Below are 24,603 nucleotides of genomic sequence, written 5' to 3'. Positions count from 1 at the left end.
AAAGACCTCCTTTTGCTTCTGCACCTTATTTTGTACTTCAGTCAAGTGTAAGAGAGTCAAGATATTCAGTGTTAAAAGGTCTGCAACCGTGGAGCTCACTCGTGGTGAAGCCACTGGGTTGTTGTACTCGAGGGGCAACAACACAATGGATATCAACCTTTCAACCCGGCAACCAGAATACCAAAGATGCTACACATGTGCACATAGGAAACGTATTCCTTACTCTGAAACGAAAGAATTTGACAACTGAGTTCTGAATTAGACACGCCAAGGTTGTGTTTTTCTACAGCTGAAATAATTGTACAGAGAAAAGGGCAGAAAAAGATCACATGGGCTGCTGGTTTCTAGTAACTCTATAAACAGCACGCTGACTTCACCAGGTAACAACATCATGACAGCGTGCAGTCTCAGCCGATAAACTGTATTTTCCATTGGACATAAGGTATGCTACAGAAAGATTCTATGCTACAAAACCAACAACTTCAACTTCAGGAACATGCTGAGGTGGCCACCCATTGTCAACACGCGAGGAGGAACATACAACATGGAGAGAAGAACAGCAGGCTTCAGACTATTTTGCGGTGTCCACTGAAGGCCCAAATCTGGAAATTTAAACAAGTAGCATTTCCTAGGTTAGAATGCTAGAGTTGACTAAGTTATTTACAAACAGTCTACAGCCAACTGAGAAATACTTCCATTGATGATGGTAATGACAATGTGGAAATCGAATGGTATTCCTTGTCAACATTAACTAACATTCAATTACAAGAGATTCCCAAAATGCTAAACAGACAAAAAAAAATCTCCAAAAGCTTAAAAACAAAATATTTCAAGATAGTAAACATAAGTTAGTTGATATACCAGAGTGTGCAATATTATTTCAAAAGAAAATTTGAGCAATGGACATGTAACTAACTTGAAACTACTAGTAGAACATAAGATGTAATAAGTAGGTACTACAACTAATAATTCCTTTCTACCACGATTGTTACTGTTACGGTACAACAGTGGCATGCCATGTAATTGATCAAGTAATCAAACAAAATTATTTCTTTTTCGGTATCAAAAGAACATTCCTCACCTTCAAATTTTTGTCCCAACTTCCTGTACACAATGCACTACCATCAGATGACAGCCCAAGGCAGCTTATACGACCTTCATGGGAGTTCTGGAGAGTTCCCAAATTAAGCACTACCTGAGGCGTTTCAAAAAGTATTCACAAGTCAACCGCAAAGTGATAATAGTATAAGCAGTTAATTCCTCAAAAAAAAAAGTACATAAAGATGGACGATGCATGATATGAGGCAGATGTTATATATTTCATCAAACCCCACAAGCCTGACCCTAGTAGCTTGAGCTCAGAAGAGCTACAATATGCAATTCAGTTAAGCGTTTTATGAGCACTCTCTCTGTCGGATCATATAGGAATGAAACAAAAGGGTCACAAAGGGGACTGAGTCCAAAAACAAAAACATGGCCAAGTGACTTGCTGCAAACAAACAACTACCTGTGGCTGGAACCTCAAGGGCACAGCCATCAACTAGCCTAGCCAAACAGCAATGGTACTGCGCCACTGGTGATCAACTGATCAAGTCCAGGGGGTTCTAAAAAAAAGGGGTCAGTCCTCAAATAAGTATTGTGCGGGCAGCTTGGCAAAATCTAAAATCTATTATCTGACGCCTCTTGGCCTATAGCACAACTTTTCTAATGCCAGGTGATCTGCAACAGCATCCCAATGCTTGAATAGCATTGAGAGATGCGGCAGGAACTAATGCCATATAAAATGGAACACATATTACTCAAGCAGAAGGGAGCCAAACGCAAACAACACTTTATGTGTGTACTGTATCAAAGTTAAAATTTATGTGGTTTAAAGATCAAATTAGTAGTGGCACTGACCAGTCTTGTAATTTCTTAACTTTGATCTGGCTTTTATACGTTGAATAATCTGTACCATAGTAAAACTATGTTTCCTTTTCACTGAAATGAAACTCAACTGTGGTTTCATTGTAAAACTTGACCAGTATTTTTTCATTTCTGATTTTCTTCCCACTATCTAAGCTGTAATTAAATTCATCGAAAATGAGTAGAATGCATACCTCAGCAAGAAGTGTGTCCCACACATAACAGTCACCATTAGAGTAACCAGCAAAGAGAAGTCTTCCTGATATGGAGAACGCGATAGATGTAACTGTAGGGAGTTCATTATCATTTCTATCTGGTTCCCGACTGTACACTTGAAGTTGATGCCCTGTTCTCATGTCAAATAATCTGCACGTACCATCATCTGAACCAGTACCAAACCTTTGACCATCAGGGAAAAACTTTACACTGTTAATGTCACCCTCGTGTCCATGATATGTTCGAACTGCCCGGCTTGCAATTCTGAGATCCCATAGCCTTACAGTTGTATCACATGAACCCGAGACAAACATATTTGTGTTTAACGAGTTGATGGACAGACTGTAAGGGGTAAAAAAGTAGATCAGGTCACTTGAAACTCAAACAAGCACACAAATAAAGTAATGGAAACTTTTCAACATAAATATCAAACTAGGCCAGCACTTTCAGCAGTATATTTAAAGCTTCAAACAACATGTCACCATTACAATGATATCATTGCATTGGCTCATGCACATGAGCTACTGAATATATGTCAGACCATTGCTGATTTATATGACCAATAGTTAAGGGAACAGCCTCACATACAACACACAGCCTGTACAGCTAGGCAACAACATTGCATACTGATCATTAGTTTGTTCGTACTATTAATCACAGTCAGCTCTTGAAGTAAACTCGCAACCCCCATTGAAACATATTATTTCTTTGCAAATACTTCTAGTCAGAACTAAAGGTTGATGCCCATAGAACCTTGTTTAACTCCACATAATCAACAAAATGTTAACAGGGTCGGCATTGCTTTTGGTCATAATGGAAGAGACGAACTCAATTGAAAAAGACAATTACCTCAAGACATCAGCTGTATGGCCTGATGGAAATTCACCTCCAAAAATGGATATCCTTTGGCCAGTAGTAACATCCCACAGGACACACGTTTGGTCACCTGAGCCTGTAATCATGCGGGTTTCCTGATCCGGGACATACTGACAGGACGAAACATAGCCTTTGTGTCCAGTAAGTACTCTTGATACTGGCATGTTCCCATCCCTATCCACTTGTGAGTTAAGATTAAATATAGAGCATGCACTATCAAGACCACCACAGGCAACAGATTGACCATTTGGTGCAAAAGCACATGTCATCACCCATGGACAGTGTAGCTTTATGGCATGTGTTTTCTGACTTGTTAAAGCATTCCATACAATTAGTCTTCCATCTTGTGAGGCACTGACTATCCAGTTCTTTTCAGGAGTCCAGTCCAGAGAATATACCTGCGTAGAGCCAGAGTTAGTAATAGTTATAAAATCGTGAAACCATTCAACATAAGCAACTTCACGAATACTAACCTAGAAAGATCTCTAAATTAGTCAACAACCAAACCAGATTCACGAAGCATAAAACTGGCATGATAGTTGAAAGGACGAACTGATCCAAATTCTTAGCATCATGATTATTCATGTTCATTGCAATGTTCTAAAATGTTGGTGACCAGCAGCATACTGCCTTCTCGAACCTTACGTTTTTCAAGACGACATGTTTTGTATTTCAGTTAGTTTTGAAACAATACCATGCCCATGTATGAAAAGAGTGATTCAAAAAGAACAAAATAACATAGCAATAGTAGTTTATAGCAAAGAGAAAGCATTTCCAAGGAAATATGCTACTATGGAGTGGGATTAGGGATGTTTAAATCTGGTCAAACGGGTTGAGGGAGAGGACTCAACCTTGAGCTGTGGAAATTTCTGCGGGGCAGCAAATGATGGATTGCAGCTTGCATGTATACTTACATGGACAGCAATCCACTCAATGTGGGTTCTACAGCCAGCCTTAAGTATAATTATTACAATGCTAGCATGATCATTGGTCTTGCTTAATTGCAATCTGGTTGTGGCGGTGAGCATCTCATAGATTGTTAGTGTTGATACTGAATCTTTTATTCTAGCGTTGACTGTTCACTTGACGACTGAGGGATGGAAGGACAGAAACAACAGATTCAAATAAACTGCTAATATCCATTCCTCACTTGGATTAAAAAAATTCAAAACAGGTAAACTATAACCAATTCAACCTAACCACACATTCTATCCATGTGCATCTAATTACCTGTTTAAGAATGCAACGCCAAATCAGTAAACCAAAAATCAAGACACACCTAAATAGTTCAAAGTATCCATAATTTATAGGAAATTTTGCAAGAGCAGCCCGGACATTAATATTTTGGTAGATAACCTTCTAATTACTTGGAATACAGAGTATAACATCCTACACAACCGAAATTATGCTCAAAGGCATTGCTGTCATCTTTTCGGTTCAGTATCGCCATGGATATGGTGAGAAGACAGTTTGCCCTAATTCTCTTTTTGCTATTGGCGCCAAAAAGCAGGAGCTGTGAAGTCAAGACATCCTCTTCACCCTTTCCACAACAGGCCTCAACCTTGAGCTATGGTGATTGCAAGTTGCGAATTCTAAGTAGGACAGCAAGTGACAGCTTGCAGCTTGCATGCATGCATGGCCTGCAATTCACTCACCGCAGGGCCTAAAGCCTTAGGTAGAATTTTACAATGCTCGCATCATGCCCTTCTTAACTACAATCTAGTCGTGGTGGTGGCGGTGAGCATCTCACAGATGGGTAGTGTTGGTACTGAAGCTCTGATTGTCGTGTCTTGATCCCATGGTTTTTAAGGCAGTAAGGCATCCTAAAGCGCTCAGGGGCGCTCTACCACTAAGCGGACGCCTTAAAAACATGGTTGATCCATTGACTGAGGAGTGGGAATATTGTAAGGAACAGAGTCAGATAGACTGCTAATACTCATTCTTCACTTACTTTTTTCAAAACCCAAAACAGGTAAATTATGATAACCGAAACAGCAACCCAGCTTAATCACACATTTCATCCATGGGCATGATTACCTGATTAGGGCTGCAATGCCAAATAGGTAAACTAATATTGGCAGATGACACAGCAATTTTCTTGGACTACAATATCCTATGTTAAGTTAGGCCCGATGGCGTTGCTGTCACTTTTCAGTTCAGTACCACCATAAGGCCATAAGTATGGTATGAAGACCAGATTTGCCCTAATTCTCTTTCCCCTATTGGCGCCAAAAGGCCGATGTCAAAACATTCTCTGCTCCATTGCATGAAGCCATTTTCTCTTCCGCTATAAATTGAAAATTTGAAATTATTCGTACCACCATTTTATAACAAATCCATGAAAAATTAGACCAAAACACCAGCATTTTCCACACAGGGCTTCATCTCGATGTCAAGGCACACAACCAGAGGGGTAAAACCTCAATCTCAGTTTTTTTACATTTCTAAGAGGTCGACCCTGTGACCCAATCACCCTCCCGTGATCAAGCTCGAATTGCTTACACTACCACCATCTAATATTAATTTCCACAATTGGAGCAACAAGTGCGAGACCTCACTCGGCTCTAGTACTTCCAAATTTAACTCCCAAGTAACAACGCGCAGTGAAAGAGAAGACGCAAAAGCTGTGCCCCGCAATTCGAGGCAAGAATCCAAAGTCAAACCAATGGCCAACCTTTCCGCTGTGTCCCTGCAGCGTGCGGCAGCAGACCAGATCCGTCTGGTTGAAGCTCACCGCCGTCCGGCCCTGCGCCTTGGAGTACTTCTCCACTGCACGCCCGCCAAACACACACACACAGAAAGCAGTCAGCAACGGCTCCCAGAAATTCACAAGCCCGCGAGAGCGCCCTGCCGGGCCGGGCGGGGGAGAGAGAGGGGGGTTGCCTCACCGTCAGTGTCGAGGAGCGTCTGCCGGCGCTGGCGGAGCCTCTCCCGCAGGGAGTTCACCGAGGCCGTCGCCGCCGCGTGCCGCTCCTTGAGCTCCGCCACGGACGCCATGGCCGGGGGGGCTGCCTCGGGAGTCGTGCGCTGGTGGGGATCTACTTGGCTCTGGGCATGTGGGGGGGAGATCCAGTGTTAAAGCTCAGAGCTTGAGGGGGCTCGGGGTGAACAGGAGAAAGAGGCGGCGGCGGCGGGAGGAGCCCAACTGGCCGGCGATGACAACGACGGGGTGCGGAGGAGGAGGAGCGTGGGGGTGGAGTTGTTGGGGACGCGTTGGGTTTAGGAAGTGGGGAGGCGTGAACCGTCACCTACTGCTGCTGCATGACATGTGGGGCCAGAAGCGTAGGGCCCAGTTGGCATAGGGTTGGTTTATGGCACAACATGGGATGCTTTTATGGGAACTGGACCACCCGGAGAGTGACCGTTGCCCGCCTGACATAGTTTTTTGGGTAAATTGGTTTTATGCCACTCTCTATTCCACAGATTGCACATATGCCATTACAAAAAATAGACTTGAGGATATGCCACTCTAACTATCCAATACTTTCAGCTATGCCATTTTTCTCCAATACATGATTGTATACCGTGTGCTGTACGATACGATACCGTATACAGATATTTTTTTTAGCAGAGCACGGTCAATTTGGAGGTTCCAGGCCAACCCACCCCGCTGGTCACGTCCCGAAGTCGTGCCCCCCGACGAACCCAGGAAGTGGAGGAGTGGAGGGCGGCAAGGCTGGCCGGCGTGGCAGTGGAAGGCGCCGCCGACCTGCGCCCGGGAGCCGTGCCGCCGACTGCGCCGCCGGAGGCCGCGCCGCCGACCTGCGCCGGAGCCGCGCGCCGCCGACTGCGCCGGGAGCCGCGCGCCGACCTCGCGCCGAGCCACGCCGCCGACCCGCCCCCGAGCCGCGGCCGGCCAGCTGTGTGTGAGGCGGCGCCGCTCGTCCCCTGCACTCGCCCGCCGCTCGCCACAGCGCTCGCCCAGCGCTCGCCCTGCACTCGCCCCGCTGCTCGTCCCCTGGACTCGCCCGCCTCTTGCCCGTGTGATTGTTAATTTGTGACAAATTGAGGGGAATTGTTGCTGAATTTTTTTGTATTTGGTGTTGAAGTTTCTGGACAGAACTTCGCACCTCTGTTTGCTGGACCATATGTGCTCAGAAATGGCTCAAATTATAACAGTACAATCATATTGTTGTTTATGATTTTCTGTAATTTTTTCAGATTTTTCTGAGAAGATTTTTTTCGGCCAAAATTTGACAAATTTGTGAACAGAACATAAAATGTTTGTTTAACGATGTAAAGCTGCCCAGAAATTGCTCAAAATGGAACAATAGACTCGTTGTAATGGTTTTGATTTTCTGAAATTTTTCCAGATTTTTCTGAGAAGTTCGACTTTTTTCGAAAATTTGAATTTTTTGAATTTTTCGGGTGCCCAAATGGCCTGAAAGTGCTTACCTTCCTTTTGAAACCAGGGCTATTATGGTAAATACTACCGTATACACTGAAATACATATAATTCTTGAACAGTTATCCTTTGAGGTGTACAAAGTGGCATGGATGAAGGTATTGGATAGTTGGAGTGGCATATCCTCAAGTCTAGTTTTTGTAATGGCATATGTGCAATCTGTGGAATAGAGAGTGGCATAAAACCAATTTACCCTAGTTTTTTTTGGCAAGACATGATCATGCCCGTACCGGGCCGGGTTTGGGCCAGCCTTTGCGAAATTCGACATCGGGAAGTTGCGGTGAGCCCGGCCTGGCCCAAAACGTTTAACCAATAACATTTCCAAATACAAAATGTGAAACTAACATATATTCTAAGTAATTAAAATTACTAGTTCAGATTTTTGAAAATTACATCATTAGATTCATTTCACACCTTTTGGTGCTTTCAAGCTAGGATTCAGATAGAAAAGTGGAGCCCGAGCAGCACTCGAGGTTGGTCGGGTGTGTAAGTTTAGCCTGTTGAGCTGGGATTGTGTATAACAAAGCATCACCACCAAGCCCGGGACGCAACGGATAGCGCATGCTACATCAATTGTTGTCATAAAAAAATGTGTAATTCGGCTTATTGACCGATTTCATCATATAAATGGAACATTTTAAGAAGCGCACATCATTATCGGTATACATGATCTAAAACTAAGGTTATAGATGGATGTCAAATAAGCTATATTTCGCATATTCATAAACAACTTTGTTTGAATAATTTTATTTTAAAAATATAGATGAATCAAACTCACAAGAGAGAAAAAAAGGTGGAGGTAACTAGAATTTGCAAGCTAGAAAAAAAAAACCCACGCGAAAAGACTGCTAGTAGAAGTGTCACGTAAGTCCTCGCCGGATCGCTCATCACAAAGGAGCTCTGTGGTTGACAGGCGAGCACAAAAGAAAAAAATGGATTATGTGTATTTTATAATGTGGATTAATTGTGCATGTATGGACAATGATTAACTTAAAGTGGATCGAGCAAGAGATCGATATTTTGACTCCAGCTCGTTATTCCTACGAGAAACAAGGACGACAATATTGAGTGAACGTTTTGCGGATAGGACCTGTGATGACTTGCCACATGATAAGACCAAACCCAACTCGCCACATGATAAGATGGAAACTAACAGTTGCCATCCACCGTCGCTTACAAAATCCAATGACGGGCAATTTGTTCGCTCCATGTTCTAAAACCCAAACATTCGCTCGTTATAGGAACAATGGGTCCATTCTAGTTGAGTGATGGGGCTTCATTCCCAGCCAGCCGATGACACTATTACAAGGCTGGTTAAGGGCTAGTGAACAATCACTAGTCTTTCAGTGTAGCAGCTTTTTTTTTTCTTCAGCAATCTGACTGTACCTAACAAACAAGCTGTCGGGAAAGAGACGATGTTCCAAGGTGTCAATCACGTGCCTCCTGGTTGGTGGGTGTAAACCCGACAAAAACAGTTGGTCAAAGTTGAGACCTACCAAACATTATCCCTCGAATCAAGTCCACACCATCAGCCAGCAAATGGCAGTGCACGCCAGCAGTGACCTTTCCCTTCTGACGGCCCACTAAATTTAGATACCAGGCTCGAAACAGCAACAATATGCTCGAAATGGCAACAAGATCCAACTGCTCAATGCTCTGAATAAATAATTAGCTTCTTTACACAGACACCGCCCGAGCAATACCAACCCTGACAACAACTCACACATCTTTACACAGAGTCAGTACTACTGAACTGCCCCAAACCGCGCTAATTAGCACGCAAGGGCCGCCATGTACACACCAACACAACAACAAAAAGGAAGAGGAAGAAGAAGAAGAAAAAAAACAAGATGAAAAATGGGCATATCTGCTAGTACTGCTAGACTGCTAGGAGATGCCTATGCACGAATGCATCCCCACACTCAACCACCGCCACATTATTTGTGGCTTTATTCGAGGATCAAATCATGGTACTCGCAGAAAGAATTGTGCGGATCGACAACCGTCGTCCGTTGCATCATTGGCCTCCGGTGAACACGCATGACCCGTAGCCTGCAGAAACCACATAGAATGATTGTTAGCTACAGAGAACGACTGTTAACTGCTCCAGAGAAAATTAGACAGATAAGGTTGCCCTGGTGTATATCTTTGACGCAAAACATCTCACTATCTCAGGCAGGAAAACAGTTATTAATCATGTAACTATAAGGAGCTGAGCAAGAAGTTCTGGGCTTGTGCAATCATGTTGGTCAGCATTGCGATCTGGTACAAATCAACGAAATGTAGACACCTAGATGACTTCACAGACGTGATGTTAAGACCTGCTACGATAAGCAAGACCAACTTGTGCACTACCACATCACTGACAAGTCTATAATACTACAAATTACTAATGGTTAGTCTCCGTATGACGATGTATGGACTATACATGGAGTGAGGTGTTTTGGCTCCGGAGCTCCGATGCTATCGGTACTTTTAAAAACGGTTAGAACTAAGTTTGTGGTGAGTCAAGTTATAAATCATTCCATTTCATCGTGATTCGTGCATATGAATTGCAATTGAGCTTTTCATGTGCAAATGGGATTGCAATTGAGTTTTTTTTGGTTACAAGTGGAACTAAGAAAAATGGTACGGACCGTTAGGTTTACTTCGTGATTCATGCTAGTCCCTAGTTGCAACATGAGATTTGATGACATCATCTAAGTATCACACCGTTTTAAAAGAATAATTCAAAAAAGGTATTTTGAATTTTCCAAAAAGTCCAAACTAAAATTACACGCATACATGCATGCCGATCTTATTTAGATAGATGCAAAGTTTCGCTTGATAAAATCACTATGTTCCATAATACTCCTTCCGTCCTATGAAATTTATCTTAGATCTGTTTAAAGTTAGATGTATCTAGAGTTCTAGACATGCTTAGACACATCCAATTTTTTTTTGCAAATCTAAGACAATTTTAGTAAGACGGAAGGAGCATATGTTGTTTTAGCAAAACTAAAGTAGATTGCTAAAACGGTTATCTTATGGAACGGAGGGAGTATGTCATATTACAGGGCTAAACAGAAGATCACAAAATCGTGCTCCAAAAAGATTTTGAAAAGGAACTCATTTTTCTCCCCATATTTGTGTTTTTTATGCACATCTCATATGAAAAGATATTTCAATTAAACTATGGCGTACATAATAGGCATGTATATGCACCTGTTTTCTTTTTGCAGAATATTTGGAGACCTAAAAAATGAAGTGTTTGAATTATAAAAAGTGAGAGCAGTGGAGCCCCGGAGCTGCTAGTGATTTTCGCGCTCTAATAAATTTTTGCGGCACAGAGTGAAGTATTCGGGGAATCCTGCGTCAATGTACGTGGGCACCAGGCATTGTCAGCCGGCACATGGACAAATGAGTGAATGAAGGAACATAAGAAAGCTGACATCATTTGGTACTCGTGCACATGTGATGTGCGCAACGCAGTACGAAATGCTTGCATTGCAATTCAATGATACGTACCACTCGCCAGTCGCCATGGCGAAATGATTCGGGCGGGTGAATGAGCAACGGCCAAGGAACCAACGGTAGAAAAGAGAGAGCGTATGTATTGTACTTACTGGGGTTGCTTGATGTGAGGGTGGCTGACTGGCGGAAGTCGCAGTTCCAGGGGTGTCCGCCGGCGGCCTGGTAGAGCTGGTTCATGGCGTATGCGGCGTGTGCGCGCACGGTGTTGGGCTGGAAGCAGGCGCCCCCGGGCTGGATGGCGGCGCAGTCGACGCCGACCTGGGAGCAGGCGTAGTCCATGTCGGTCTGCAGCTGCGCGTCCGTGGCGGCGGCGCTTGCCACGCACCACCCGGACCCCCCCTTGGGCTGCACCGACGCGCCGGCGCCGTTGCCCGGGGCTACGGCGCCACCGCCGGACGAGGTGAGCCCGGCGTCGTAGGCCATGGTGAGGTCGGTGTGGTAGAGGCCGAAGGAGCGCTCGGAGGCCGGGCCGGGCTTGAGGTCCTCGTCGTAGAGCGCGAAGAGGTAGGTGTCGACGGGTTTCCCCGGCATGAGCGGCGTGCCGGCGCCGGAGCGGAGGTGCGCGACGAGGTTGGAGACGTAGGCCCTGGCGTTGTCGACGTTGGCGCCGGCCTCCGTGGGGTCGCCCTTGGTGGGCCATCCGGTCTCCGCCACCACGATGTCGACGCCGCCGTACCCGGCGCGTCCCAGCGCGGACTTGACGGCGTCCACCTGCGCGTCGAACATGTTGGTGTACCTGATCCTGGAGCCGGCGTCGACGCGGCCGGCGTTGGGCTGGAAGAGGCAGAAGGCGAGCGTGTCGGGGCGCGGGTCGGACTGGTACGCGAAGTAGGGGTAGGGGTTGATCATGAAGGGCGCGCCGGTCCTGCTGAGGAAGCCGAGGATCTGCTGCAGCTGCGCGGCCACCTCGGCGTGGAAGGCGCCCGTGGAGGGCGGGTCGGACTGCGCCAGCACGGCCATGGTGTTGACGGTGGAGAACTTGATGCCCGCGGCGGCGGCGTCGCCGGCCGCGACGGCGGCGGCGCGGAGGTTCTGCATGGCGGGCAGCAGCGCGGCGGCGAGCGCGGCGTCGCCGGACTCGAGCACCTCGTTGCCGACGGCGACGACGGAGATGGCGGAGGCCGGGATGAACGGGAGCACGTTGCCCGCCAGCCAGCCGGCCGCGGCCGCCGGGTCGGCGGCGATGGCGGGGATCTCGCCGTTGGCCACGCCGACGACGAGCGAGATGCCGGTGCCGGCCAGCGCGCGGATGACCCCCGCGTCGACGCCGTAGAGGCGCACCTTGGAGATGGCGGTGGACTTGAGGAGCCGCATCGTGGCGTCCGGGGACGGCAGGTTGTCCGCCACCTCGCCGTAGTTGACGCCGATGTAGGGCTCCGCCGCTGCAGGAAGGACCGGACCAAATTCAGCCATCCATCAACCAGGCAACAAATGTATCGCGCGCTATATACAGTCAATTGACTGCCCAGAAAGGTCATAAAATCGCTGCGCTTTATGGATTGATGAAAAGCTGGCGGTGCGTCACTCGATCCACAGGCTCTGGGGTCTGGCGATGGAGATTTGCTGGAAAAGCGGGGGAAAGCGAGCTTTGCTTACCGGATATGCCGAGGAAGCAGCAGAGCAGGATGGGCGCGAGGAGCAGGAGCTTTCGCGACTCCGCCTCCATTGATGCTGATTGTTCGCAGCGCTCTGATTTGGAGTGTGTCAGTCAGAGACCGGAAAGCGAGAGGGGGAAGAAAGGCAGAACCAGAACAGCAGCGGGCGAGTGAGAGAGTGAGCGTGGGACTGGAGTCCGTCAGTTAAAACGAAACGGAGGAAGCGTAGCCGAGCAAAGCACCCAAGAATCATATGCTGCGTGCTCGTACGCGAGCGGCCTAGCCGGACCTACTACGGTGGTAGGCGACCGGCGTTGCGTGGCGTGTGGCCACATGGATGGAGGCGGATTCCAGGCAAGGTATTGGGTGTGGAAGGGGGCTTGGGATTTGGAAATGGAAGGAGACGTAGTAGTACGTCCGCTGAGCTGTGGCCACGTGCGGCGGCGGGAGACGGGAGGCGCGCTCCGACAAGGGTCGCACACGACGATGGGGGCGATTTTGACGAAAATACCCTCTTTTTGTGTGGCGCTCTTGTAATCGGCGCTACAGAGTGTGGCGTCCATGCGAACCACACCACACATCCAGACTGACGTGGTGTGATCGATACTGCGTACCGTTCCTATGAGCGCCACACATGTCGCGCTGTAAAGGCACCACACATCCACTTATGTGTGGCGGCCGAAGCCACCCATCCACCTTCCATGTGTGGCGCTCATGAGAACGGCACCGTACATCCTGCCACGTTGGCTAGTCAACGGACGCAGTGTCAACCGCGCCACGTCGGTCTAGATGTGTGGCGCCGTTCGCATGGACGTCACACAGACAAGTGTGGATCCGTTCAAAAGAGTACCACACAAAAGAGTTAGTCAGTAGAGGTTCTTGTGCAGCTATCTAAAATCATTGAGGGACACACATGAGCTGCCAACAGAGACTATCCTCAAAGGCAAGATGGTAGCAGTAGATGCTCCACAATCATCAGCCATCCAACGTCATGAAAAAGTACAAATCAAGCCATGGGAGCCTCCAAATCTGAACTGGGTAAAGCTCACTATTGATGGGTCCTTCAAAGTAGAGGATGGTTCGGCTGGGGCTGGAATGATTTTGCGTGATACGAATGGGAATATTGTGTTCTCAGCCTGCCGTAATCTCTTGCTGTGTGAAAGTGCCTTAGGCTGGTGCCAATGCATAGCCTCACTCTCACCCGTCACGTCAGCTTTTTCCCTCACTCTCATCCCACTCTCACCCCACCTTGCCAATGCATGGGCTATAGTGAGAGCTCTCACTTCTCTCTCCTCCACATCAGCTTTTCTCTCTCCTCGACATTAGTATTTCTTTTTCAGATTACAACATTAAAAATAATGCAAGGAAATTATTTTATTGAACTAAAATTGTTACCGATTACATCATAAAAAGAAATTACATAAAAATTTGAAAAAAATACATAATCTAGGCATTATGAGCCCACACATGCTCTATCAAATCTTGCTGGAGCTGTGTATACACCGGTGAGTCCCTCATTTCGTTGTCCATCTGAATCCTGGCTGCTAGGCTTGGTGGTGCATGGTGGTGTATTGCAGGGCCGACATTGGACTCAACGGTCTCATAGGTGTGCTCCAAATTTGTACCACGCTCATCGTCGATGATCATGTTGTGCAGAATGACACATGCACGCATGATCAACCCAAGAGTACGCCTCGAGTAGGAGCGTCCCAGAACTGCTAGAATGTTGAACCTAGCCTTCAGCACTCCAAAGGCACACTCGATATCTTTGCGCCAAGCTGATTGAGCAGCAGTGAACATTCGCTGCTTTTCACTTTGTGGAAGAGTAACACCTTTCATGAACACCGGCCAGGAGGGGTAGATGCCGTCGGCAAGGTAGTAACCATAGTTGTACTCGTGTCCATTCACCGTGAAGTTCACTACGGATGCTTCTCCCCTAAGCACATCCGTGAACAACGGCGACTGGTTGAGTACATTGAGGTCGTTGTTGGACCCGGCCACTCCAAAAAAGGCATGCCAGATCCAGCGATCATACGACGCAACGGCTTCTAAGATTATGGTAGGGTGTTTGATGTCTCCCCTTGTGAATTGACCAGCAAAAGCCACCGGGCAGTTCCTCCACCGCCAATGCATGCAATCGATGCTCCCTAACATCCCCGAAAGCCACGCTCCTCGGCTTTCGCTAACGTACGCCGAGTATCCTCGACAGTTGGTCGACGGCAAAACGTCTCCCCGTAACAGGCAATGATGCCTTCACAGAATCTATCTAGACAATCTGATGTAGTTTGTCTAGCTAACTTAAGCCACTCATCTATTGTATCTGCAGAGGCTCCATAAGCTAACAGACGCAAAGCCGCAGTACACTTTTGTATGGGAGAATGACCAGGACGGTTGAGAGCATCAACTCTTTGGGTGAAATACGGAGAGTATTCACCCAATCTATCCACAATGCGCAGGAAAAGGGATCGCCTCATCCGATACCTTCGCCGAAAGAAGCTCGGAGGATAGTTGCAGTCGTCGGCGAAGTAGTCCTCGAAGAGCCGATCGCTTGCACCCAGACGATCACGTCTGATGAACTCTCGGCGGCGTCGCGGCCGTCTTGGCTCCTCCTCCTCGTTCAGCATCTCCTCCTCGTACTCACTTTGGAATGCATCGATCAGATCACCCTCTATTCCGTCGCTCGAACTGCTGGACGAAGACATGGCGTTGAGAGGAGTGGAAATGGAGAGTGGAGGAGATGAAATGGGTGTGGAGTGAGTGAAACCATATGGGGGTATTTATAGGGGGGGATGAAATTTTAGGGTTTTTTGAAGTACCAACGGCTACCCCAACGGCTAGCTGAGGTGGACGAATCAGATCGCGCCACCTCAGCTACTACCGCCCCTCTCTCGCCCGCTCTCGCCCGCCTATCGCCCGCATCTCGCCACACTCCCGCCCAACTACCGTCATTGCCGCTTCATTGCCGCTTCGCTTCTCTCTTCGCCTTCGCCCGCCACTGCGCCGCTTCGCTTATCGCTTCGTCATTGTCGCTTCTCCCAACGCGGGCGGTAGCCGGGCGGCAAGCGGCGGTACCGCCTGGCCACTGCAGTCGCTGAAGGACACGGATGTCGCCTAGAGGGGGGGTGAATAGGCGATTTAAAACTTTTACGAGATGGACTTAACAAATGCGAAATAAAACTAGCGTTTACTTTATCAAGCCCAAAGCCTATATACTATGGTTCACCTATGTGCACCAACAACTTATTCTAAGCAAGAGTTCATCTATGTGCACCAACAACTTATGCTAAGCAATACAAGCAAGTATGTGATAGCAAGATATATACAACTTCAAGCACGAAGGCTATCACAAGGTAAAGTGCATAAGTAAAGAGCTCGGGTATAGAGATAACCGAGGCACGCGGGAGACGATGATTTATCCCGGAGTTCACACTCTTGCGAGTGCTAATCTCCGGTGGAGAGGTGCGGTTGCTTAGTGCTCCCGAACGCCACAAGAGGCTCACCTTGAGGTGTGGTTGCTCGATGCACACCAACGCCACAAAGGCCTCACCCCAAGATGCGGTACTCACACCACACACCGAACGCCACGAAGGCGCCTCACCTAAATCTCCGGTGACCCTCGCCACAAAGGCCTAGGTCACGGTTCCACTAAGGGATTTCCTTCGAGGCGGAAACCGGGCCTTACACAAAGGTTGGGGCACACTTCCACAACTTAATTGGAGGCTCCCAACAAATCGCCACAAAGGCCTAGAATCCGTCTAGGGTTCCAAGAACCCAAGAGTAACAACCTTCTTGCTTTCACCACCACGAATCACCGTGGAGAACTCAAACCGATGCACCAAATGCAATGGCAAGAACACCACAAAGATGCTCAAGTACTTCTCTCTCAAATTCCAACAAAGCTACAAAAGCTATTGGAGGAATAAGAGAGGAAGAACAAATAGGAGGAGGAACACCAAATTTCTCCAAGATCTAGATCTAGTGGATTCCCCTCACAAAGAGAGGGATTTGATTGGTGGAGATGTAGATCTAGATCTCCTCTATCTTTCTCTCAAATAGATGCAAGATTCATGGGAGGGAGAGGGAGATAGCAAGCTCAAAGAAGGTCAACAATGGGGGCAAAAACGAGCTCAAACGGATAGGGAACATTGGGGAAGAAGACCCCCTTAAATAGGGCAAGAGAAATCTTCCCGTTATGCACAAAACTCGTCAAAACCGGAACTTCCGGTCATTTGGGGCGGAACTTCCGCCCCCCGGAAGTACCGGCCAAGTTCCGGATGAAGTGGGGCGACCCTGGAAAGCTTACAGTATACTTTTGCGTGCAGAATCGTCATTTCTAGAAGTTCGCCGGAACTAGGGCGGAAGTTCCGGCCACCGGAACTTCCGGCCAACTTCCGGCCAAAAAACTGCTTCACGGAAACTTGAATAACTTTTGCATCCGGACTCCGATTTTGATGATCTTGGGCTCGTTTCGAAGCTAGTAAAAAGCTCTACAAGATCATGCATGGAACCATCATAGTCCAGTAAGGTAGGATAGAAACAAATGGATAAAGGTTTTACCTATCTATAAACAGCAAACCGGTAAAACCTCCAATATGGAAAATGCAACAACTTGAGTTAGGAAACTCGGATTTAGGTGAAACCAATTTTGTTGTAAAGAAGATGACAAGAGCTACCCCACAAAGAGTGAAAGGATTAAGAACAAGTGGGGTAGGTTTTTCTATGTATTTTAGAGTGAAACCTCTCAATACGAGAAACCGAGAAAAACTCCAATATCGAAAACGCAACAAGTGATTCATGCGGAATCCGTTTCGATGAACTAGAGCTTGCTATGGAAATAACCACAAGCTCTAAATCACCACATGGATAAGATCCAAATAACAACCAAGAAATATGATGCAAGGATGCAAAGGTTTGAGCTCTCTCCGAACGATACGATCGAGTTACTCACTCGAGAGCCCTCTTGATAGTACGACAACTAAACTATAAAACGGTCTCCAACTACACCATGAGACCTGTAAGAAAGAAACCCTATCAAGAGCAAACCTTAACCTTGCGCGTTCCTCTTGAGCTCGATGAAGACGATCTTGATCACAACAAGATGGAACACCTTTCTTGATTGTGCTTGCTTGATGAAGTCTTGTGGATTGCTCCCCCATAATCCACCATGGGAGAGCATTTTCTTCGGCACATCTTCACATATCCATGATCACCATATGGATGACAAGCTTCAAGCAAATGATCTCTTAGAGATGGCTCATCTTGAACTTGCACTTCATTTCTTCATTCTTCATCATGTTGATGTCTTGAAGTTAACTTTGAGGGATCACTTCATCTTCATCTTCAAGGCATACTTGATACTTGATATCCTTCATTAATTTCTTCTTAATGCAACCTTGAAGCCAACATATGGTTCAAGCATTGCCTATGGACAACACCTACAAATATAACTCAATGCAAACATTAGTCCATAGGGATTGTCATTAATTACCAAAACCACACATGGGGGTCCATGCACTTTCAATCTCCCCCATTTTGGTAATTGATGACAATCTCTTTGAGAGGGTTTATATAAGGAATTTAAGTAACAAACAAGTTGAATACATAGAGCAAACTCCCCCATGATATATGCATGTGTGAATGATCTTGACTTTCATTGCATATATTGGCATTCAAAGCCTAGTGGAGTTTCCTCTAAATATTCAACTATGCAAAGCAACAAGATGCAATGCAATAAAGGCACATGCTTAAGCACAAAGCAAAGACATAACCACATTCCCTTAAACCCTCCAAACTTCTCCCCCATTGGCACCAATTGCCGAAATGGGTGAAAAATTTAGAAGGCCAATATAGTGAGAGTTCCTCCATAGCGTGTGCATTTCTCATAATTTGAGTGGAATCAAATGCACGTATCCAATGACGAATATTCGGAAGGAATCACACTATAGATAGGATCAAAGATTGCAAAAAGATAACAAAGTCAAGAAGCTTCAACAAATGAAGCAAGCAACCAAATGAACCACAAAGAAGATACCAAAAGAAAGATAGATATTATGATAAGATCAAGAAGATTGCTCTAAATAATTTGAGGAAGCTCCCCAAGGTTTGTGCACAAAACAAGACAATTTGCATTGGAGTATAAAGTGCACAAACATGGAATCATCACTCCCATAATATCATTCAAAACAAAAGATACCAAGTGAATCAAACTCTAATGATCACCACAAAATAGTGCCTTAAATAAAATGAGGAAGCTCCCCAAGGTACATGCATAAATTAAAATGTTCCATTTGAATACAATATGCATAACATGGAATCCTTACTCCCTCATTACCATTTAAAACACAAACATTTGCAATAGATCATAGATAGAAAAATAAGCTTAACACTTGCAACAAACAAATAGTTGAGCAACAAGTAAGAGGCACCATAATAAAAAGGCTCAACCAAGAGGATATGTGAAAGGCATGATAAAGCATATTATAAGACTATTACAAGGATAAAAAAAACATCATCATAGTCTTCAATGAATTATATTGCTTAGCATGACCAATCAACACGCAATAAATAAATAAGATATCAAAAGGAGATGTATCATCTCTTATGTGTATAAGTTTCTCTAAGTGCGCAATATCACAAAGATATTTATCCACAAAGAAACATGCACACACAAAATAGATATGCAACAAATATAGCATGATATCCAAGACGAAGTCATGCAATATACCAATAAGAATTTTTGCTTATTAGCATGGCGAAGGCTCAATTTTATCTTATTGTACATTCATGAACTTCAACCACAAACATCTAAAATACATCACAAATATCAACAAGGGAAAGAAGATAGTTGGGATGCATTGAGAAAGTCAACAAGTATCACAAACGAGGATACCAAAAGAAATAACTAAATTTGCACTTTCATCTATATTGCACATGTGAGAGCCTTGAGGAATTGATATGCAATAAAATTGCTAGATAGGCATAGTTGGGATGGATGAATCATGAGCATGATTTAATATACTTCCCAACAAATGCACTCATCTCAAATTACTCACATTCACAATAAAGAGGTTTCATTAAGACTTTTGCAAGAAGCACACTATTTGCAAATCAAGAGATTCATGCCAAGATGCAACCATAAGGTTGGATACTAGAAAAATATGCATGAGAAGATACTTGTTACCAAGATAGCATTGGTGTGGATGTAGTAGATATGTGTTCGTTGACCATCCTAGCTTGCATCAAGTTACCATTGAGTCACCACTTCTTTCCAAGAGTGAGACAAGCATTCAATGCATATCCATTGTACCTAACACAAAGGTAAGTACAAAATGGTCCCCAAACTGATTGGGTCCGAAGTAGTTAGACACACTACAACATATAGGACAAACTCCACAATTCTATGTGCATATAGATATGAAATTGAATTTCATGCACATCTTAACCAAATTAGGATTTGATGGAGTTTACCCTATATATTGGATCAAAGAAAGTGACACATGCCATAAGATATACATATATTAAATATGCATGCACAATACTTTCAAGAACCAAAGGAAGATACAATTTGGACAAAACACCAAATAAACCAAGAGACAATGGTTGTCCAAATTATATCAAAGAATCAAATCAACACAAGATTGACTCCAAAGAATTATCTCATTATAAGAAGCTAATTAAAGCTAAACACAAAGGAATGAGATAACCAACTCCCAAGAGAGCAAGGTTCTAACAAACAAACCAAACCCTCAACACTTTTTATGATGGCACAAAGTACCAAAAAGAAAGTTTATGTCTCTCAAAACCAAATTTTTGATAATGATCAAGAGATGTTAAGCATTCTAACAAATATAGGAGAGCTCCTCCAAGATTAGTGCATTATCTAGGATTTTTCATATGAATACTAAATGCACAAAACTAGGATCATCACGCTACCTATATCTACTAAAATGCTAAGAAAGTTTGAATAGACAAATTAGATCCATAAGATGCAAGGAAGACAAATGGGAGTCAAAGCACAACACATTCATGGCAATAAATAAGACAATTTAAACACAAGAGCCAATGTAAATATGATCAATAAATTTCTACCCAATAATAGATTGCCAATTGTCCTAGGACAAGAGGTATTAGGAAATATTTCCCGGTGGTAGTTTGTAAGTATATGTAAGATCATTTTTATACCAAATAAAGCAGATGGTAAAAGATAAGAGTTAACCATCATGCAAAGAGAGTTTCTTGATAGCTTCAATTAGTCATACCAACATGCAAGGCAATTAATAGTATTCATACCAACATGCAAAGCAATTAATAGTATGACTTGAAGCACATGGTTTCCCAAAAATGTATTGAGGGACACTTTGTGAAAAACCATGCCAAGAAAAACTTTCACAAATAAGATCCACAAAGATATTAGCAATGAAGCCATTTAAGCAAATTGGAACTTGTTTGAGCAAACTTGCCACATATGAGAGAGATAATTTACAATATCAATTCTATGTGACACAACCTCAAATGTTCACATTTTATAGGCTTGTAATATACACAAAGCTTATTACTCCCCCATAATGTGATAAGGAATTTATTTTCACAAGAGGTAAATAAGATCCAACTAAAGATATTAATGGACATTAGAATTTGAATTTCTCATGAAGATGACATACCACATAGAGACTAGATAATCTTGCAATATCAATTCTAAGTGATATTCCTCATGTACACACATTGTTAGGATTGTGAAATTCCTAAAGGCATATCACTCCCCCAAAATGTTATAGTCCATTAATCTCTCATAAGAGCCATATAAGACACAACAAGATGCAAAGAGGCTCCAACACAAGCACAAATACATGGTGTGCAACCTAACATTCATAGACTTGATATCTCAAGAAAAACAAGTAGGATGCACAACATATACAAACACATGTTAGGAACAAAACTAACACATGCAAAGGGGCGAGTAACTTTCAATATAAATGAGTTGAGCACATGTTACCGCAAGGAGGAACATTGGGTATATGATAGAAGTAAGATAACCAAAAGACTTGGCTTGAGATAATATAAAAGATGAAGATCCCTTAATTCTTCATGATGTAGCCAAGTCTCCAATGCCCTCCAACAAGCACCTATTGATCAAGTTTTGGATTGTTGGTCCCCAACTAAGTTGGGTCCTAAGAGGTTAGTCACAATAGGCTTGGCAACCCAAATGGTTCTTTTCTTGACACCACTTTGAGCACCAACATATTTGGCAAACACATTGCCACCCTCATCCTTACGAAGACAATAAACATCATCAATGGTGATAGAGTTGGATGAGGTACCAATAGTGCAAAAGGAGGAGATGTGGCCCTTCTCACGGCATATGTAGCAAGTTCTTTTCTTCTCCTTCTTCTCACTAGATTTCTCCACAATGGGAGCATTGGCTTGATTCTTCTTGGGAAGTGGCATTTCTTCAACTTGAGGTTGAATATGAGTTTGAGCTTGAGGCCGCTTCCCTTTTTGCTTCTTCTTCAAAGGGCAAGATCTAACATGATGCCCTTCAATTTTGCACTTGAAGCAAACAATCTTGGCCGGGTCTTTGACTTGTAATTGGCCCTTCTTAGTCTTGTTGTTCTTGGACTTGTTCTTGTTGTTGGAGTTGAATCCAAGTCCACTCTTGTCATTGGGGGATTGTTGCACACTTAACATCTTGTCAAGTTTGCATTTCCCTTCATGACCCTTTACCAAGTCGTTCTTCAAAGAAGAGACTTGGGCCTTGAGCTCTTTGATTTCCTCTACATGGTTAGCAACAACACAAGTACTAGAGGAAGTAGAACCTTCATTGTTAGAGCAACAAAGCAAGGAAGATAATTCATCACAAGATTTAGCAATATTATGAGTGGATGAATTACTAGGACTAGCACATGGCAATATAGCATTTTGGGTAGTAGTGCTAGTATCCACATGAGGCTCACACGGTGTTGCCTTTGATATGATAGCCTCATGAGCTAACTTTAGCCTATCATGAGAAGCTAGAAGATCCTCATGGGAGCTAGAAAGCTTTCCATGATTTTCTTCCAATTTCCCATAATTTCTAGTTAGCAACTCAAGTTGAGCCCTTAGCTCAACATTCTCCTTCAAGATAGATGCTTCACAAGAAGTAGAGTTAGTAGCACAAGCATCATCACAAGACATATTAAGAAGAGAGGGTAACATAGCATGCTCTTTTAAATAGGAAGCTTGAAGTTGCTCATGGGACTTGGTGAGGATAGAGTGTTCGCTCTCCAAGACCCTGTGGGCCTTGTCTAGATCATCTAGATCCTTAACAAGTTTATCATGACCAACACCAACTTTGCGATTTTCCTTTTTAAACATTTTTACTTGAGCTTTAGCATGGTCTCTTTCCTTAGTGAGTTTAGAAACTATTTCATTTTGAGACACTTCAAGGGTTTCAAGTTGCTCTTCAAGAGAGGCTATGGTCTCTTGTTCTTCTTCAAGATCATTCTTTAGGGATGCTACATCATTGGCATACTCTCGTTCAAGAGCACCCTTTTTATCAATGGTGTTCTCATGCATCCAAATAAGTTTTTGGCTCTCAATAGCGGTAGTCAAGATTTCAAAGAAGTGAGTACTAGCAATTTTATCTTTGCAAATAACCTTGAATACGCTCTTACCCTTATCGCGTAGAGAGACAACCCAATCCTCTTCTTCATATTCATCCTCATCCTTATCACCACGAGACATATTAGGTTCCATGGTAGGAGGTACCGTGGAACCCTTGGTGACAAGGTATTAACTTGTCAATGCCTACAAGTAGTAGACTAGGGTTTTGTTGGATGTAGAGGGCAAGTAGATCTCGAAGGTTTCAGCTGAAAAGTACTCGATGAAATACAAACTAGGGTTTACTCAACAATGATTCGATGATCCTCTCGTCCCTCGACTCCCCCTTATATATGAGGCGGAGCCAAGGGACTCATATTGTACACGTTACAGAGTCCGGGAAGGTTTCTAACTCACCCCGTAAGATTACAAACAACACTTCCTATTACAACTCTAACTTTCCTTAATAATATCTTTGGGCTTCCGAGTCTTCTTATTCTTCGGGTAATGGGCCTTCAGTAAACCCCGGGTACTATCTTTGGCAGGCCCACTGGGGATACCTATGTCAGTAGCCCCCGAGATTTTGCTTGAATCGTAGAATCAGGGAAAATCTCCCCTGTTTATTTTTACTCGACAACTTTGACTTGTCTATATTTCTTCACATGAATTTCTATATTGTACAGGGATAATGGTAGTTGGGGCTAGTTCATCTGACGGATCAGGTACTAGTTAACTGCTCTAGTGGCAATCCGCAAAAACCTACTTCAAGATCACGTCCCTGGACATGATCTCGGGATACTGGTGTAAACTTCGACAGGTGCCGCTTAAGGTCTTACCATTCTGTCGAGTCCCAGTTAAATTTATCGGGTACCTAACGCGTCCGTTAGGATTTTTCTTCGTATCTGTTGATACGGATAAAAGTAGCAAACCATCGTCAGAGATGGGGCCACGCCACACAGAACGGATCTGGGGTCTTACCTTCGCAGTGTTTTGCGGCATTCAGAATTTATTCGCAACTTTTGGCGTTCTGAGAATATATTGTCGAGTGCTTATTCGGCTGTTGGAATAGCACATTTCATCGAGTCAATTTTTGACTTATATTGCTCTCCCGATGGGAGTATATGTAGAGTTATCTTCATAACTCGAAATATGCTCCTTCTTTTTTTTTACTTTCCTTCTTTCTCTACTTCTTTTTTCTCTTTGATATTTTTCATCGGGCACGCGAACAGCGTTCCCGATGGGAGTAGCCCCCGAGGCTACAGCCAAGGACTTGTGCTTGGTTGTAGGCTCATCATTGTAGTGCACCATGTCGCTATATTGTCATTCTTTCTCGACATTTTCTTCTTTTTATCCCCCGGGTGCGCGAACAGCGCTCCCGATGGGAGTAGCCCCCGAGGCTATGAACAAATGCTTGTGTTTGATCATAGGCTCCCTCAATTTCTATATTTTCACACTCGAGACTTTCCTCTTTTCTCTTTTTTTTTAAGTAGCCCCCGAGCATTTGGGCAAAAACTTGTA

At 44.5% G+C, this 24,603-nt stretch overlaps 3 protein-coding genes across 3 annotated transcripts; all 3 read right to left on the bottom strand.

The window, feature by feature from the left end:
* Positions 1–238: 238 nt before the first annotated feature.
* Positions 239–6,236, bottom strand: LOC127293531 (guanine nucleotide-binding protein subunit beta). The gene is made up of 6 exons (XM_051323170.2): positions 5,886–6,236; positions 5,672–5,766; positions 2,971–3,395; positions 2,100–2,463; positions 1,082–1,195; positions 239–602 (listed from the first exon to the last, which is right to left on the bottom strand). The coding sequence occupies exons 1-6, from the start codon at positions 5,992–5,994 to the stop codon at positions 567–569; spliced, it is 1,143 nt and encodes a 380-aa protein (XP_051179130.1). The 5' UTR covers positions 5,995–6,236; the 3' UTR covers positions 239–566.
* Positions 6,237–9,030: 2,794 nt separating this feature from the next.
* Positions 9,031–12,864, bottom strand: LOC127293530 (glucan endo-1,3-beta-glucosidase 7). Its single transcript, XM_051323169.2, has 3 exons — positions 12,512–12,864; positions 11,008–12,297; positions 9,031–9,454 (listed from the first exon to the last, which is right to left on the bottom strand). Exons 1-3 carry the CDS (start codon positions 12,579–12,581, stop codon positions 9,420–9,422), a joined length of 1,395 nt encoding a protein of 464 aa, XP_051179129.1. The 5' UTR covers positions 12,582–12,864; the 3' UTR covers positions 9,031–9,419.
* Positions 12,865–13,956: 1,092 nt separating this feature from the next.
* LOC139839056 (uncharacterized) lies at positions 13,957–15,212 on the bottom strand. Its single transcript, XM_071829101.1, has 2 exons — positions 14,992–15,212; positions 13,957–14,446 (listed from the first exon to the last, which is right to left on the bottom strand). The coding sequence occupies exons 1-2, from the start codon at positions 15,210–15,212 to the stop codon at positions 13,957–13,959; spliced, it is 711 nt and encodes a 236-aa protein (XP_071685202.1).
* Between the last annotated feature and the right edge of the window lie 9,391 nt (positions 15,213–24,603).

The sequence above is a fragment of the Lolium perenne genome, chromosome 4 (assembly GCF_019359855.2).
Source record: "Lolium perenne isolate Kyuss_39 chromosome 4, Kyuss_2.0, whole genome shotgun sequence".
In the NCBI taxonomy this organism is placed as follows: domain Eukaryota; kingdom Viridiplantae; phylum Streptophyta; class Magnoliopsida; order Poales; family Poaceae; genus Lolium; species Lolium perenne.
Note: the sequence above shows the minus strand (reverse complement) of the source record. Positions and strands in the feature narration are given on the sequence as shown.

What these genes read in the sequence shown, in the direction of transcription:
- LOC127293531 (XM_051323170.2), bottom strand. Translation starts at nt 5,994, where the DNA reads ATGGCGTCCGTGGCGGAGCTCAAGGAGCGGCACGCGGCGGCGACGGCC. An exon ending in GGGACACACTTCTTGCTGAG is followed by an intron (nt 1,196 to 2,099) that starts GTATGCATTCTA and finishes GAAACGCCTCAG; the next exon opens with GTAGTGCTTAATTTGGGAAC. An exon ending in GTTGGGACAAAAATTTGAAG is followed by an intron (nt 603 to 1,081) that starts GTGAGGAATGTT and finishes TTAAATTTCCAG; the next exon opens with ATTTGGGCCTTCAGTGGACA.
- LOC127293530 (XM_051323169.2), bottom strand. Translation starts at nt 12,581, where the DNA reads ATGGAGGCGGAGTCGCGAAAGCTCCTGCTCCTCGCGCCCATCCTGCTC. An exon ending in CTGCTTCCTCGGCATATCCG is followed by an intron (nt 12,298 to 12,511) that starts GTAAGCAAAGCT and finishes TCCTTCCTGCAG; the next exon opens with CGGCGGAGCCCTACATCGGC. An exon ending in CCTCACATCAAGCAACCCCA is followed by an intron (nt 9,455 to 11,007) that starts GTAAGTACAATA and finishes TGGTTTCTGCAG; the next exon opens with GCTACGGGTCATGCGTGTTC.
- LOC139839056 (XM_071829101.1), bottom strand. Translation starts at nt 15,212, where the DNA reads ATGTCTTCGTCCAGCAGTTCGAGCGACGGAATAGAGGGTGATCTGATC. An exon ending in CCGAGCTTCTTTCGGCGAAG is followed by an intron (nt 14,447 to 14,991) that starts GTATCGGATGAG and finishes GGATGTGCTTAG; the next exon opens with GGGAGAAGCATCCGTAGTGA.